The sequence below is a fragment of the Alexandromys fortis genome, unplaced genomic scaffold (genome assembly GCF_014885135.2).
Source record: "Alexandromys fortis isolate MF-2015 unplaced genomic scaffold, M_Fortis_MF-2015_v1.1 scaffold_210, whole genome shotgun sequence".
NCBI lineage: Eukaryota > Metazoa > Chordata > Mammalia > Rodentia > Cricetidae > Alexandromys > Alexandromys fortis.
The window spans coordinates 1216739-1233134 of NW_026068101.1; the positions used below are offsets into that span (position 1 = coordinate 1216739).

Consider the following 16396-nt stretch of genomic DNA (forward strand, 5'->3'; position numbering starts at 1 on the left):
AAAGTCGCCATGAAAACCAAGAATAGTTCAACATAATATACTCTATTTACATTTAATTTGAGGATTGACCCTCCTTGCTACAGTCCTATCAGGCTGTTCTCAGTAGCCACTGAAATTGGCTCTAGAACCCTAGGGGACTTTCAAGAGCCAAAGGTCCTCAGGTTCCAAAAAAAAAAAAAAAAAAGGAATATTTGCCTATATCCTAGGTGCAAGTGCATGTGCACACATGCACACACCATGTACTTAAGAGTTGTGCACACCCCACTGTGAACTTTGAATCCTATCCAGATTGCTTACAACAGCTAGCACAACGTAAATGCTATGCAAACCACTGGAGTTCTGCACTAGGAAAATAATGACAAAAGATGCTCAATATAGATGAAGTTTGATGCTTCCCTCATAGTCTCAGCCTGTGAACTCAGAATCCAAAGATACAGAGAGCGACTTTAATAATAATAAGAGTATTTATTATAATGAACTTCAAAATATGATTTCCTAACCGAAATGTATTGAATTAAAGATTTGACTCCGTGGTTAGGAAGACCCAGGCTTGCCTCCTAGCGCTCATATGGTAGCTCACAATCATCTGTCATTTTGGTTGTTGGGGATCCAATACCTCCCTTTCTAGCCGCCACAGGCACTTCATGCTCATGGTGTGCAGAAACACATGCAGGCAAAATAGTCGGACACATAAATAATGAAAACCTTTAAAATACTCTTACCACTGGATTTTTTTCACTTAGACGATATACATGGAACTACCTGACCTAAGGGGGACGCCTGGTGGGACCAGGAGAGTAACTGGTCATTTTGATGTGTACGTGTAACCTTTCCCCATCATAGGGCTTTGTGACAGGTGGAAAAGATGGGATCGTGGAACTCTGGGATGATATGTTTGAAAGATGCCTGAAGACCTATGCCATCAAAAGGGCTGCGCTGTCAACCAGCTCCAAAGGTACCACTCTGGCTAGGCTATCGAAAGCATTCCATTCACAGGAATGGGGCAGCGCTGCTAACATCCTGCAGTGGAGTTCCTTAGCCAATCAGATTTCTTTCTTCCCATCAGAACTCTCAGCCCTGGCAAGCATGTCGAGGGTGATTGCCTAGTACCTAGCTCTTTGGAAATAGAAGATACCGTGTTGGCCCAACTTGGTAATGTTTACTAAATTCAACATTTTCCCCTCTCAGGCCTGCTTTTGGAGGATAACCCTTCAATTCGTGCCATCACCCTGGGGCATGGACACATCCTTGTGGGGACAAAAAACGGAGAGATTCTAGAAATCGATAAGAGTGGCCCAATGACACTGCTTGTTCAGGTACCTCCTTTGTACATGTTGCAAACCGTGTCCATGTCAAGACTGAGAAGGGTGTGGGGCAAAGGAGCAAAGAGCTTGCAGATTGCACAGAACACCCTGGGGTGCCCCAGCATGGTATTCACTGGCTGTTGGTGTGCAGTGAGGATCACACACCAGCAATGACACTCATCCTAAGCGGACCACCTCTGTGGAGCCGGAGTCTAAGCACAGCGGATGGAACTGGTTCCTCCACTAGTGTGTGCTCAAGGATGGGGCTTGGCAGATGGGGGAGCTTCTTTGGGCTCTTAGGCTGTTGGCAGAATTTGGTTCCTGCAACTGTAGGTTTGGTGTTTATTTTCTTGCTAACTGTTGCCCAGAGGTAACCGTCAGTCGGTTACATATCCACCCAGAGTTCATTGGCATACACCGGATTTCTTATACACTTGCTTTGTCAGAGTAAGCAAGAAAAATAAATAAATAAATAAATAAATAAATAAATAAATATCGCAATTTATGCAATCACAACTTCTCTTTTTACTAGTCACCTTTGCCATATTCCACTGGTTAGAATCAAGCCATGGGTCATACCACACTCAAGAGGAGATGCTTATGCCAGGCTTTGAAGAGCAAGGGACTTTGGAGATATTGCCTCAGGAACCTGTCTGTCAGACTCCACCCCTGGCCACCAGCCACAGATAGCCCAACCACATGTGAAACCTGTTTCTATAGTCACCAAGAGCTTTATCTCTTGGGAATACATGCTCAAAGTTCAGAATCTTATCATGCAAATCAGAGCCAAGTGTGGGTGACGCACGTTAGATGTATCTCCTTCTGATCTGTGAGTCCATTAAACTGATGACAGTTTTGCTGTTCCCCACATATTTCTTTAGGCCTTGCTTCACACAGCCACGTTGTGTTCTCCTCAACTCCCTCCCCTCAGGATACTTACTTATACAGGGTCAGATTCGAGCAACACAGAAATGTTAGATGGACAGGCGGTCTGGCTGGTCTGGCAGCACGCTGCCCTTGCAGGTGAAGAGGCATGGCGAGCCATGATGGTGTGTTCAGAAGATGAAATGGAGAAATATGCTGTCTCGTTGGGTTTCTGTTGCTGTTAATCTCAAGTTAAACATGAAGAGAGAACCCTGTCAGACAGCAAATGGGCTGATGAACACAGTTTTCAATAGAAGAAACACAGATAGACAATGAGTATTTTCAAAGGTGTTGAACACCCTTAGCCACCAGGGACATGAAAATTAAACAGCTGTAAGTTTCCATCTCTAATGGCTACCATAAAAAATGTTGGCATAGATGTAATGAGTCTTTCTCTGTCCCATCAGTCAGCTCCCAAACAGTGACATGGAGAGTTATTAATTATGAATGTTCAGCCTTAGCTTAGGCTTGTCCCACTGGCTCTTTTAACTTAACCTGTTTCTACTCATCTACATTTTGCCTTGGGGCTTTTTACCTTTCTTTCATTCTTTCTGCCCTACTTCTCGTTTCTTCCATGTCAGGCTGGCCCCTGACATCTCCCTGTCTTCTCCTTTTCTTTTTTCCCTAAATTCCTCCTCCCACTTACTCTCCCTGCTCACCTATACCTCCTCCCTTGCTTTTGGCCGGTCAGCTTTTTATTAGACCAATCAGGTGCCTTAGGCAGGCAAGGTAAAACAGCAATACATCTTTACATAATGGAACAAATAAAACACATCTTTACACAGTTAAACAAACATTCTACGACATAAACAAATCAACATATCTTTGCATAGTTAAACAAATATTCTGCAATACATAGATATGGGTTTAAAAAAAAGGAAGCGTTATTCACTGCTGCTGGCTGTGTAAACCACCTCAGTCATTTAGGAAAGAAGTATGAAGGGCTCTCAAAAACTTAGAAGTGGAACTTGTATATAACTCAGCTATGCACCCGAGAACCGTTCCCTCCCACGGGGACTTCTGCACGTGGGTGTTTCGTGCTGCTCTTTCCGCAATAGCAAAGAAATGGAATCTGCTTACTCATTCTCAGTGGATGAGTGGTCAAAGGAAATGGTATTTACTCAAATACCATTGTTCCGCTGTAAAGAAAAATCTAATAATGACATTTGCAGGAAAATGGATGAGACTGGAAAGGACAGCGAGTAAAGTAACCTGGGCTCAGAAAAACAAAAATTGAATATTCTCTGTCACATACAGATCCCAGCACACGTGTATGCACATGTGTACATGGACACTGGCCATGGGGCTGTAGCCTGTGAAACATGTACAGAGATCAATGGGGGGGGAGGGGGGAGTGAGGAGGGAAGGAAGTTAAATGGAAGTGAAAAGTTCAAAGGAGAATCAGAAAAAGGGGGGAGATGGGGGAGGAGATCAATAAAGCCTGTTTTAAAATGATATACGTGTGTTAAACTAATGAGACAGATAGATTGATGATAGGCAGATGACAGACAGACAGACAGACAGGATAAACACTCTTTAAAAATCTAGTAAAAGGAGGGGCTGGAGAGATGGCTCAGAGGTTAAGAGCACTGGCTGCTCTTCCAGAGATCCTGAGTTCAATTCCCAGCACCCACATGGTGGCTCACAACCATCTGTACTGAGATCTGGTGTGCAGGCATACATGGAGGCAGAATGTTGTATACATAATAAATAAATAAATCTTAAAAAAAAACTAGTAAAAGCAAACCCGAAACCCCTACATCTGACTGTGCACCCCTCCCATGAGAGCCCTCCTGGAGATAGCCCCCTTGAGCCGTCTTTATTCTTTGTGTCTTTGCTTCTCTTGGTGCCTTACAAACTAATTTTTCCCTCTTTCTGATTATAACTTACTTAATACTATGGAAAAGCACATTTTAACCCTCAAAAGTTTAAAAATGTTTGGAAATTTTTCCCATAAATGTTAGATTTCTCAGAGTTTTTGAAAATGTGATACAATTTAAACTGCAGTGTAAACTCTCGTAAGTTTATAAAATTTATATTATAGTTGAGGCAATTTTATTTAAATCTGCTATAAACATGACAATAAGGGCATTTCACCTTTTGGGTTTTACCGTTCTGTTCTCTCCTGTCTGCTACTGTTGCTCTAATAATGAAAGAATCCCTACTGTGGCCTGCTGAGTACCTACTGTGCCAGGCAGTACTATTGGCCACATTTATCTTCAGGACAGATTTAGCTGGTAAAGCTGTTTAACAGGTGAGGAATGGAAGCCGACCTCATTTCCCACAGCTACATGCTAAGAATCCCAGAACCAAAACTCAAGCCAGCCCCATCTCCACCACTTTAGGCTGCACCCCACTTGTCCTGCTGCTAAGGAAAGCAGTGCAGGAAGGTACAGCCCCCTGAGCTAGGGGGCTTCCTCTGTCCTCTCACCTGACCCTTTCTGCAGGGTTCCTGCCAGTGCAGGCCCACAGAGGCAAGAAGGAAATCTGCTTTAACACTCCGTAAGCCGTGCTGGTTCACACTTCCAGAATCCAACCTGAGCGGTTCATTTCAGACATATTTAAGCAAGTACAACTTTGGAATAAAGCTTCCTTGTGACAGTTATGGCACCAAAGCCTAAGGCAGAACTACGCCAAAACTCTTTTGCAAAGTACCTGTGATTTCTTCTGTAAGAATAAGTTTTAGTGAGGAAGTATTTGTAATAAGCACAACGTAAGAATGGGTTCTGTTGGCTGAGAAACAGTGCTCAGGAGTCTGGGATTCCGGTGGCAAACGATCACCAGGTTACTAGCTACATCTGCTCCAGCCTTCCAGGTGGGGAACAGGTGTAAACCCCTTCTGTTGATGAGACAAGCCTGCGAGCTGAACATCCCTGCTTTCTCCGGTGCTCATCTGGGAGCCCTCCACACCTTTCCTCCTCAGCACCTCTTCGGTCCCCCCCCCCCATCTGTTTTCCCTTCCTGCGTGAACTCAGTGTTTGTGTTCAGGTGATCCCTGAGGTTCCTGAGAAGAGAGGGCTTCCCTATGCTTTGTGGTAGGCATGGTGGGAAGGGGCATGCATGACTGCTCGCTCAAGACCCATGGTCATGTTTTGAAGGAAAGCAGATGCTGGGAGAATGTTCAGGAACCACAGAGGTGATGTAAAACGATCATCCATCCTACTATGGGCAAGTTTCAGAATTCCTTTTTCAGTTTGGATGCGCTTGGAATGAGGGATGTTGTTTAAGAGAAAAGCATTTGGTTTGGGAGCTGGGGGAGCCGGCAGCATGCAGCAGGTTTTGAAAACTCCACCGTGCACACTTGGAATATACCAGCTGTCCATTACACTGTTGTGGTCAGTGATGGGTAAAATCAGATCTTGGTTTATTTCTTGTGTCATTTAGGGTCCTTCTGGTCTGCCTCACATTCCCTCTACCATGTGGAATTTAAAGTGATCAGCTTGAGAAAAGTGATCATTCTAAGATCAGTTTTGAACAGATTTTTAAGAAGTTTATTGATTTTTATTGAGCTCTACATTTTTCTCTGCTCCCCTCCTTGCTTCTCCCTCCCCTTCAACCCTCTTCCATGGTTCCCATGCTCCCAATTTACTCAGGAGATCTTGTCTTTTTCTACTTCCCATGTAGATTAGATCCATGTAGGTTTCTCTTAGCATCCTCATTGTTATCTAGATTCTCTGGGATTGTGATTTGTAGGCTGGTTCTTTTTGCTTTTTGATTTAAAACCACCTATGAGTGAGTACATGTAATAATTGTCTTTCTGGGTCTAGATTACCTCACTCTAAATGATGTTTTCTAGCTCCATCCATTTGCCTGCAAAATTCAAGATGTTATTTTTTTCTGCTATGTAGTACCCCATTGTGTAAATGTACCATATTTTCCTTATCCATTCTTCGGTCGAGGGGCATTTAGGTTGTTTTCAGGTTCTGGCTATGATAAACAAAGCTGCTATGAACATAGTTGAGCACATGTCCTTGTGGCACAATTGAGCATCCTTTGGATATATACCCAAAAGTGGTATTATTGGGTCTTGAGTAAGGTTGTTTCCCAATTTTCTGAGAAATCACCACACTGACATCCAAAGGGGTTGTACCAGCTTGCATTCCCACCAGCAATGCAGAAGTGTTCCCTTTTCCCCACAACAATTCCAGCATAAGTTGTCATCAGTGTTTTTGATCTTGGCCATTCTTACAGGTGTAAGATGGAATCTCAGAGTTGTTTTAATTTGCATTTCTCTGATGACTAAGGATGTTGAACATTTCCTTAAATGTCTTTCAGCCATTTTAGATTCCTCTGTTGAGAGTTCTCTGTTTAGGTCTGTACTCCCATTTTTTTTATTGGATTATGTGATCTTTTGGTGTCCAATTTCTTGAGTTCTTTGTTTATTTTGGAGATCAGACCTCTGTCTGCTGTGGAGTTAGTGAAGATATTTTCCCATTCTATAGGCTGCTGTTTGTCTTGTTGACCGTGTCCTTTGCTTTACAGAAGGTTTTTAGTTTCAGGAGATCACGTTAATTGTTTCTCTCAGTGTCTGTGCTGCTGGGGTTATATTTAGGAAATGGTCTCCTGTGCCAATGTGTTCAAGTGTACTTCCCACTTTCTCTTCTATGAGGTTCATTGTGGCTGGCTTTATGTTGAGGTCTTTGATTGAGTTTTGTGCATGGTGATAGATGGGTCTGTTTTCATTCTTTTACATCTTCATATCCAGTTATGCCAGCACCATTTGTTGAATATGCTTTCTTTTTCCATTTTATATTTTTTGCTTCTTTGTCAAAAATCAGGTATGTAGATTATTATCCAGATCTTTGATTTGGTTCCACTGTCCTCCTGTCTGTTTTTATGCCAGTACCAGGCTGTTTTCAGTACTGTAGGTAGCTCTGTAGTAGAGTTGGAAGTCAGGGATTGTGATGCCTCCAGAAGTTCCTTTATTGTATGGGGTTGTTTGGCTATCCTGGTTTTTTGCTTTTCCAAATGAAGTTGAGTACCGTTCTTTTGAGGTTTGTGAAGAATTTTGCTAGGATTTTGATGGGCATTGCATTGACTCTGTAGACTGCTTTTGGTAAGACTGCCATTTTTACTATGTTAATTCTACCAACCCAAGAGCATAGGAGATCTTTATACTTTCTGGTGTCTTCTTCCATTTCTTTCTTCAAAGATTTAAAGTTCTTGTCATATAAGTCTTCCACTTGTTTGGTTAGGGTTACTCCAAGATATTTTATACTATTTATGGCTATTGTGAACGTTGATGTTTCTCTGATTTCCTTCTTAGCCCATTTATGATCTGTGTACAGGAAGACTACTGATTTTTTTTTTTAGTTAATCTTGTATCTTGCTACATTACTGAAAGCGAAACAGATATTTAAAAGAATCACAGGGCCTGCTGTGCAAAGAGACTGTTAGATAAAGCTCTCGGCAGAGCCAGTTAGTCTAGAGAGAGTAGGGATGGCCTGTCACCCATCCTGTGTGACTCTGAGGTGAGAGACTTTTAAAGAGCTCAGCACTGGGGATGCAGAGTGTCATGATCGCATGGGGTGATGAGCAGAGCCTATCCGCCCAGCGCCACCTTTCTCCAGGTACCTGGCTATCTAGGAGCGCCTCCCAAAGCACTGTTTGCTCAGACAGCTTCCCAGTCAAACTGCCGTCCAGTTTCTCTTTGGAAAGCTGCCTGTTCCCCCAAAATATCTCAACTACAAGCCCCGCAGGGGTGTGTGGCCTGCCTTCCTACTGCTCTAAGCACAGCGTCCGGAATCGGCTTAGTTAACGGTCTGTTTATTGCCGTGTGGTACGAATCTCTTCTCTGTGCTGCTTTATTGAGAGATAAATTATTTTTTTCTTCATGTTAAGTGTTGCTATTTAAAATACTGAGGTTTTGTTTTGTTTTCATTATTTTTATTTTGTTTTGTATTATTTTGAGACACGGTTTGTCTGTATAGTTCCTGGAATTCACTCTATAGACCAGGCTGACCTAGAACTCACAGAGATCCACCTGCCTCTGCCTTCCAAGTGCTGGGATTAAAGGCATGTGCTACTGTCACCCAAGTGTTGCTATTTCAAATACTGTTTTATCTCAGTCACTGTTTCTAAGGCAGCCGGAGTGCGTGTTTGTGATAAGACACGGGCATCTGAAATGGCCTCTGTGTGTATTACTGAGCACCTTTCATCTTGCTGGTGATTACACTTGGCACATGGGCACACCGATTTATGAACAAATACTGAATCTGGGCTGCGCCTGTGACTCTCTGAGTCAAAATTGATATTTCTTTCTTTTCAGCCAGACGAAACGCATCCTGTAGCTCAGTAGGAGAATGCTTAAGTAGTATGTATGAGGCCCTGGGTTCAGTCCCAGTGTGGGGGCAGGAGAGAACCAAGTCCAGTGCACTCGAAGGACTAGAGTTGTAGGAACCAGAGTGTTGCTGTCTAGTTCCATGGCCAAGATGGATGGCCTCTACGCCTTAGAGTGTGGTCTCACCAAAGGCAATAGTTGCTTCGGCACAGTGTATTTATATCGTGTGCTCAGGATTTGGGGAGATGCTCAGTTAAAGGGTTTGCTGTGCCAGCATGAGGCCCTGAATTGAGATCCCCAGTACCCACTTAAAAGCTGGATATGGTGGCAAGCCTCTCTAACTGCAAGGCTGAGGCTGAGGCTGGAGCTGGGCAGAGTCAGGGGGCTCCCTGGAGCTCTGTGGTCAGCCAGCTTGGCTAACCCACTGAGAGACCCTTTTCAAATGTTAAAGTGGACAGCAATGAAGAGCACACCCAGGGTTGACCTCTGGTCTCACACAGAAAGCACAGATGTACTATGTAGATGATACACATATGCACATACACACAAAACAGGGGGGACGGGCTGGGAGTTTTACAGTTTACCTGGATATTTGTTGCCGCATGGGAAAATGTCTTCCATGCTATAAACAAACCTATAGGCAGTGAGTCCTGTGTTTTCCTTTCTGAAAGAATGGTTAGCCTCCTAAACCGCCAGCTTAAAGGCCGTGCGTAAGAAATGACTTAATGCAGTCATCTTGGCTCAAGGAAACTGTTTATTCACGTCTTAGCCTGTCTGAGGCACTCTCAGCCTGAACATGCAGCCCCAGCTGAAGGAAGGCTAGCCAGGAAGCACGGTTCACTCTGCACCATTTCCTCTCCCACAGGGACACATGGAAGGGGAAGTATGGGGGCTGGCAGCGCACCCTCTCCTGCCCATCTGCGCAACAGTAAGCGATGACAAGACCCTTCGGATCTGGGAATTATCCTCCCAGCACCGCATGCTGGCAGTACGGAAACTTAAAAAAGGTACACAGCATCTTACACATAAAGGGTGGCTGTTTGCAAGAAGCAGACTCTGTTGGATTCACTCATTCATCAGCTACCGTTACACACCCCCAAAATAGCCCAAGCAGGGGAATTCAGGGCTCACCAATGCAGTTAAAACTAAGAGCACACAGAGATTTTCCCGGCACCATTCACTTCGTACTGCGCAGGCGCTGGCCGTCAGGGGCTATAGCCCTCCTTGTTGAGAGCTGAAGTGCTTCAGCTTATAAAATAAAACAGATGAAGGCAACCACTATTTATCCCTGTGAATTTATGTTTATGGGAAATAAAAGGTTAGTTTGGTAGAAAAAATTAGTTGATGTCATAAATGTGTGTTGGACAATTGGCGTGCAGTAGGTTTGGCAGCTGCTTCCTGAGTGGCCCTGTGTGTCAGGCGCTTGGGGATCCCACAGAGACGGTGAGATCTGAAAGGAGTCTCCGCAGCAGCTGGCCTGCTTCCTTGGGTAATCGGAGAGGAGCTTAAAATAGGACTACTTAAAAAGGGTAGACAGGAATGAAATGGCCGGGAACAGTGCAGGACTGTGTCATTAGCGACCGCAGATGCAGTTGCCAGGCCTGGGCTTGAAAAGACAGAAGGACCAAGGTTTTGGTGGGATGGGGAGTGAGAGCCGGGTGAGACAGGGGCTTTGCAGGAGGGGGTTGGAGGAGCAAGCACTCCGGCCTCCCAGGCCTTCACCTTCGGGTCTTGCCAGGCTTCATCTTGGCCAAACCTACCCAGACACCAAGAGGCCGGGGCGCTCCTGACACTCTGCACTCAGGCCAGCTTCAGGCAGACAAGTGGAGACGGGTGGACGGTAGAATAGCTATCCAGTGAGCACAAGGTGCCGTGGAAGTTCAACTCAGACCCTTCACCCTTCACCTGGACTGCTTTCTTAGGAAGAGATGAGGGACTCGAGCCTCGTGGTCACAATTAAGGCAGGAAAGACTGAGCTTGGGCCCTGCCCCTCCCCCCCTTTTTTGTGCTGAGTCATTCTGCAGACATAGGAGCATCTAAAGCGAGCATGCAAAATGGAAGCCTAGAGCTGGTAGTGGCAGCTGGGAGCCAGAATCATGCTAGCACATCACTTTACTCAGCAGGTGTAGGGGTCTCTCCCTCTCAGCCTCTGGGCCACCAGGCCGAGAGGGGAAGGAGGCAGAAGGGGCAACAGAAAGCTTTGTACGTGACCCATGAGCACGAAATGGAGACAGACCCCTGAGACAGATTTTGGTGAATCAGCTCGATTTTATTCCAGAGCCTAAGGGATATATAGGATTGGGGAGCCTGGGGGCAAACCCTAATTTGCGCTAAGTGTCACGCTCCTATCACAAGACTTTGTACCGTGGCAGTAGAGTCCTGCCGCAGAACTCCTAGAGCAAGTCTGCGTAGGAGAATCTGGGCCGAGGTTTAAGTTAAAGATGACAGCTTTGGATAAGGCCAGTCCTCTAGGCCTGGGAAGTCCTCCAGATAAGGGTGGTAGAGAGCAGGAGGCGGTACTGAAGGGAGGGAGCTGTCAGGCCCGCATGGCAAACTGCAACCTCTAAGCAGCCAGCAGAGACCCAGTGAGGGAGGCTGTCATTCTCATGGTTTAGAGACAGGTTACTAGAGGAGCTTGGTCGAGGTCCCCTGAGTACTAAATAGCGAAACTGAATGCATACTGCAGCCTGGTGGCCTCACAGAGCAACCTGTGCCCTGGTTGCCACACATGGCCTCACTCTCCCCTGGACACCTACAACTCGGCAGATGGTGGAGCAAAGATTTCAAGCAAGTCCAAAGCCATGCTCTGAACGATTGAATTGTCTAGCCCACTAGGACCTTCTGTGGAAGCTAGCTAATGGACTTTAATCCCTGGATTAAAAATTAGTTAAGAAGAGAAACTACTGCTCTTAGATGACAGTTCCACCTAGTTCCCCCTGCTCACCTGGTGCAATTATTCCCATCTCTCCTTTCACCCTAAGACACAGCCCAGTTTGCATGGTAATCAGGCTCACTGCACCCTGCTGGTACTGCCTAGGCTAGCCAGTCCTTGTATCGTCTCTCCACTAGCAGCAGGACTGACTCACACTAGGGAATAAGCACTAAGTGGACAAGGGAATGGAGATGTTGTCTACATAAACCAATTTGAAGTTACTAGAGCGAACATCCCTTTTGACGTCTGTCAGCAGAGCCGTAGGTCCTTACGGAAGCCAGATGGAGCTGCTGGAGCCGCATCCGCACAAGGCAGCATGGCTACGGTTGTGACAACCAGAATTTTCTGACTTCTGCATTGTGCATTATGATTTTTTTTAATGATGCGTGTCTGTGTGCCCGTGTGGAGGTGTGAGCATACGCATGCAGGTGTCCGATTTCCTGACGCCAACTGATGTGGGCATCGGGAACCAAGCCGAGGTCCTTTGCAAGAGCAGTGTGTGCGCTTGACCTATGAGCCATTTCTCCAGCTCTAAACATGTGATTTTGGTAGTATGTGAGAGGAAGACATAGTTAAATTATGATAATTATCACAGATTTAAAAATATTTGTCTTATGGACACACATGTCATACGTACAGACATGAGAGACAACTCTTGGGAGTTCGTCTTCTCCTTCCGCAGTGGGTTCTCAGGTTCAACCTCAGGTTGTCAGGCTTGTGTAAAAAGTGCTTTTGCCCACAGAACTGTCCCGCCAGTTCCCAATGATGAAATCTGAATCCCCACCTGGGTAGCGCTAACGGCCCAGCCACACATAAACATGTGATCCACGCACTCACATTTCTCCCGTCTCTGCCTGCTCGGCTCATGGCAGAACACTCAACTATGATTTCCTCGGACCCCTGTATAGGAGGAAGATGCTGTGCCTTCTCCCCTGATGGGAAAGCCTTGGCAGTTGGCTTGAACGATGGGAGTTTCCTGGTGGTAAATGCTGACACGGTGGAAGACATGGTCTCCTTCCATCATAGAAAAGAGATGATCTCCGACATTAAATTCTCAAAAGGTGAGCCAGGTGGTGGTGGTGCATGCCTTTAATTCCAGCACTCGGGAGGCAGAGGCAGGCGGATCTCTGTGAGTTCAAGACAAGTCTGGTCTACAGAATGAGTTCCAGGACAGCCAGAGGTGTCACACAGAGAAACCCTGTCTTAAAAAAGAAAAATTCAAAAGGTGAATATGGTAATAGATACTTGAAAAAAAATTGCACTCTTGAGACAAAAAAAAAAAAAAAAAGAATGGGCTATCCTAAAAGTTTCTTTGACTTTTCTCCCACTTCAGAATCTTAAGTTCCTGGAGATAAATCTCTACATCAAATGTGTTGCTGTTTACTGTATCTTTTCTCTGTAGATACAGGAAAATACCTTGCGGTGGCATCCCACGATAACTTCGTGGACATTTACAACGTACTTACAAGCAAGAGGGTCGGCATCTGTAAAGGGGCGACCAGCTACATCACACACATCGACTGGGATTCCAGAGGTAAAGCGGGTTGTGGCTTTAAGATAAAACTTAAACTCATTGTCTGTTTGAGCATCATCTCTAGAGAGAATGGTGGTTGAGCTTTAGAGGGAAACAGGAAGAGGCGGGCCCACGGCAGCGTATGAGGCTCACCTGAGAGCCCAGGAGAGGCTGCTGTAACCATTCGGAGTATTTTCCTATTCTGTGAAGATCCTAACTAACTGCAGCCATCATGAAAACATGTGCTGCCCTGAGGTACCATTCGTGCCTTGGGTTACATGTGATCCGTCCTTGCCTTTCTACTCAGTCTTCCTGACCAACACTATCTCCGGGAGATCATCTGTCAGTGAAGCTAGAAAGCTATGCTCCGCTCCCCTGAATTTATCTATGCTCCCCAAAGCTCCTAGCTTCCCTTTTTGTCTCCTCCAAGTTACTTCCGCAAGCCATGAAGCCTTGTCTGTTTAATGCAGCTTGCATCTGCAAAATCTTAAGACAGAAAATGTGGATCTAGAAGTGAGGCATGGCTCATATTCTCTGTGAAAGTTTTGACTTCCGGAGGGAGGTGGGATCATTCTGAAGGAAACTGGACTGTGATGATGTAGAAGGAGAGAAGCTGCAAGTCCTGGAGGAAGGAGTGAGGGGGCTCGGGATGGGCCGTGTCAGTGGGGTGGAACGTAAGTGCTCGGGGTGGGCCATGTTAGTATTGGGGTGGATTGTAAGTGCTCAGGATGGGCCGTGTCAGTGGGGTGGACCGTAAGTGCTCAGGATGGGCCATGTCAGTGGGGTGGACCGTAAGCGCAGCACAGGGGCTCGCCATTGAATCCTGGAGACTCAAGCATTTAGGAGCAGGCAGGATCCTCACTTACAAAGTAGTCCTAGTCTGTTGTGGTGGAAGAGTACAGTGCGTGTTCTGAGGAGAGAGCTCCGAGGGAAATCCTAGGCATGGATCACCAGACAGCCACAGAGGGTGTCCCAGGCCACAGGAACGTGGTGTGCAGAGCCGAGAAGGTGGGAGGGTTGGGGGTGCTTGGCTGAGAAGTGAAGGAAAGGAATCTGGAGAGTCCGACCAAGGAGGAGCCCTTCTGTTGAGCTCGCTCACGCAGAATTTGGTTTTGGAGGCATTGAGGAACTCCAGGTTATTTTGAGTGGGGCATCCCCAAAAGCAACTAATAAAAGTCAGAGGAAGCTGGCAAAGGTCTGAGCCAGGAAGAGATTCTTGCAGGGACTCTGGGATACTTTATTTCAAGTTTTGTTTTGTTTTGTTTTGTTTTTTGAGGTAGCTGTTGTCCAGGCCGGGCAGCTGTTTAGCTGTGTCTGGATTTGCTCTGAAATTTGAACTTTATTTGAGCTGTATGGCCTGCAGCAGTTTTTGTACAGTAAATGGAGAGAAAGACATGTTACTTATCGTAAGAGGCGCCAGGCCCAGTGAGGGCAGAGGGAAATCAGATAAATCCCCCTAGCTTTCAGGTCAGGGCTGTGCCAGACAGGCAGAGAGGCAAGGGCGTGGGATGGAATTTGTAGCCAGGCAGAAGCAGGGCTGCTGGTGTCGCCTGGGATTGGTGAGGCCGAGGGGTCTGTGGGGACAGCCGCCTCTCACTCCTACTTCTGTTATAGTCTCTGTCCTATTGTTTTAAAAACCCAAGAAGGCAATGGTCGTCCCTCTTCCTTCTTCTCTGTGTGTGGCAGGATTAAATGATGCTTCAGAGCCCACCATGCACACAGCCGTGGCCCTGGACGTAAGGCGTGAAATCTCCCATCTGCCATCACTGTTAGGGGGACAAAAACCCACCAGTGGTTTTACTTCGGAAGTGAAGAACCAGCAAGAAAATGTGTTCTATGAGATTCTGATTTGGAAGATTTTTAAAGAGATTTTAAAGGGAAAATATATAAATATTTTACCAGTATTAAATGTACCAGTCCAAGCATGGCGAATACTCTCTTTGTTGTGTGGCCATTATCATTATCCACCCCAAGAACTCACTTCATCTCGCAGGACCAGAACTCCGTACCCAGCAGACGATGGCTCTCCTGTAAATCCCTAGACACTTCCATTCCATGTCTTTTGGACTGGACTTCTCTATGCACCTCATCTTAGTAAAACCTCACATTGCTGTTTTTCTGTTACTAGTTCAGTTCCCTCCACACGGTGTCCTCGGGGATCAGAATTCCCTTCCTAAGGCAACTGATTGCTGTCTGTGCGTCTGCTCCACATTTGGCTCGGGTGTTTATCTGCTGGTCCACACCTAGGTTGCCTCCACCCTAGCAATTGTGAACAATGCCGCCATGAATCTGGGTGCACAAGTGTCTTTCCAAGCCTCTGTTATCAATGTGTGGGGTGTATACCCGGGGTGGAGGTCCTTAGGTCTGCTGGCGAGGTTTTCTGAGAAACTCAGAAGCTGCACGGCTTTGCCCTCTGGCCAGGGGCCGACCACAAGGGCCCCAGTCAGCCCCACCCTTCTTAACACTTGGACTCGCTCTCTGTCTGGCTGGTAACTGTCCTAACAGACACACGGCGGTGCCATACTGTGGTGTAGGTTTATGTTTGGAGAGTTAGGTTCGTTTTGTTTCTGTCAGGTGTGTAGGCCTTGCATCGCATGCTGGAGACTCAAGAAGAAGAAAGCCAGGATGGAAAAGCCATGATCTTTGTGCTCATAACCAGGTTGTTGCTAGGGGGTGGGGGAACTCTGAGTGGAGCCATCACCTGGTAGGAGAGAGGGGCAATACCTTACTGTCGTCTATCCTAACCCAGGCCAGCCCCTAGGACTGGGGAGGCACTCTGAGTAAGACGAAGGAAAAGCCAGCGTTTTTGAAGAACCAACTGACAGCCCTTTCTAAAAGGGCCTTCGGTCAGAGTCCCTATGGCTTGAGAGCCTAGTAGAATACTTGTGTTTTTAAAGTCTAAACCAGCTTGAGAACGGGAGCAGGTGCACCCATGCCTCTTGCTAGCTTAACTACAGTCCTGTCATCCAGATACCCAGGTCCCAGCTATCTCGGGCATGCGCCATGCTCCCGCAAGAGCAGCCTGGCTTGTCATAGCAGACGCCTCGAGAGCATGGAAGGGGTAAAGAGCAAAATTTAGATACAGGGGTTTGTTTGTCAGAAATAGTGAGAGCATCTGCTGTATCCAGCTGGCTCAGCAGGGGTGGGGATAGCGTAGGTGCAGGCACAGGCAGAGCCTCAGCCTCAGCCTCAGCAGCCTTCGTGACCATGGCAACAGCAGGCTCATTTGCTCTTGCAGGAACATCAGTTCCCCAAAGGAGGGCTCAGGCATGGAATAGTAGAGAAAAGAATGCATGGGGAGAGGCAAAACCCAGGATTTATTGTAGGTAGTAAAAGTTCATTTCTGAAACCAGTGGGATCTTTAGTCAATCAACAGTTGGGAACTTCACAAGATACTTGGTTCTATTTTCATTTCAAATGGCCTGGCAAGTTTGATCCTTGTA

General features: G+C 46.3%; 1 protein-coding gene across 1 annotated transcript in view; it reads left to right on the plus strand.

Moving 5' to 3' along the window:
* Nucleotides 1-16396, plus strand: part of Eml6 (EMAP like 6) — a 240144-nt gene that overhangs the window by 170364 nt on the left and 53384 nt on the right. The window contains exons 20-24 of the mRNA XM_050123862.1: nucleotides 844-955; nucleotides 1189-1316; nucleotides 9374-9515; nucleotides 12349-12501; nucleotides 12843-12974. Of these exons, the coding sequence (XP_049979819.1) occupies nucleotides 844-955; nucleotides 1189-1316; nucleotides 9374-9515; nucleotides 12349-12501; nucleotides 12843-12974 (667 nt within the window). The remainder of the gene's footprint in view (nucleotides 1-843; nucleotides 956-1188; nucleotides 1317-9373; nucleotides 9516-12348; nucleotides 12502-12842; nucleotides 12975-16396) is intronic.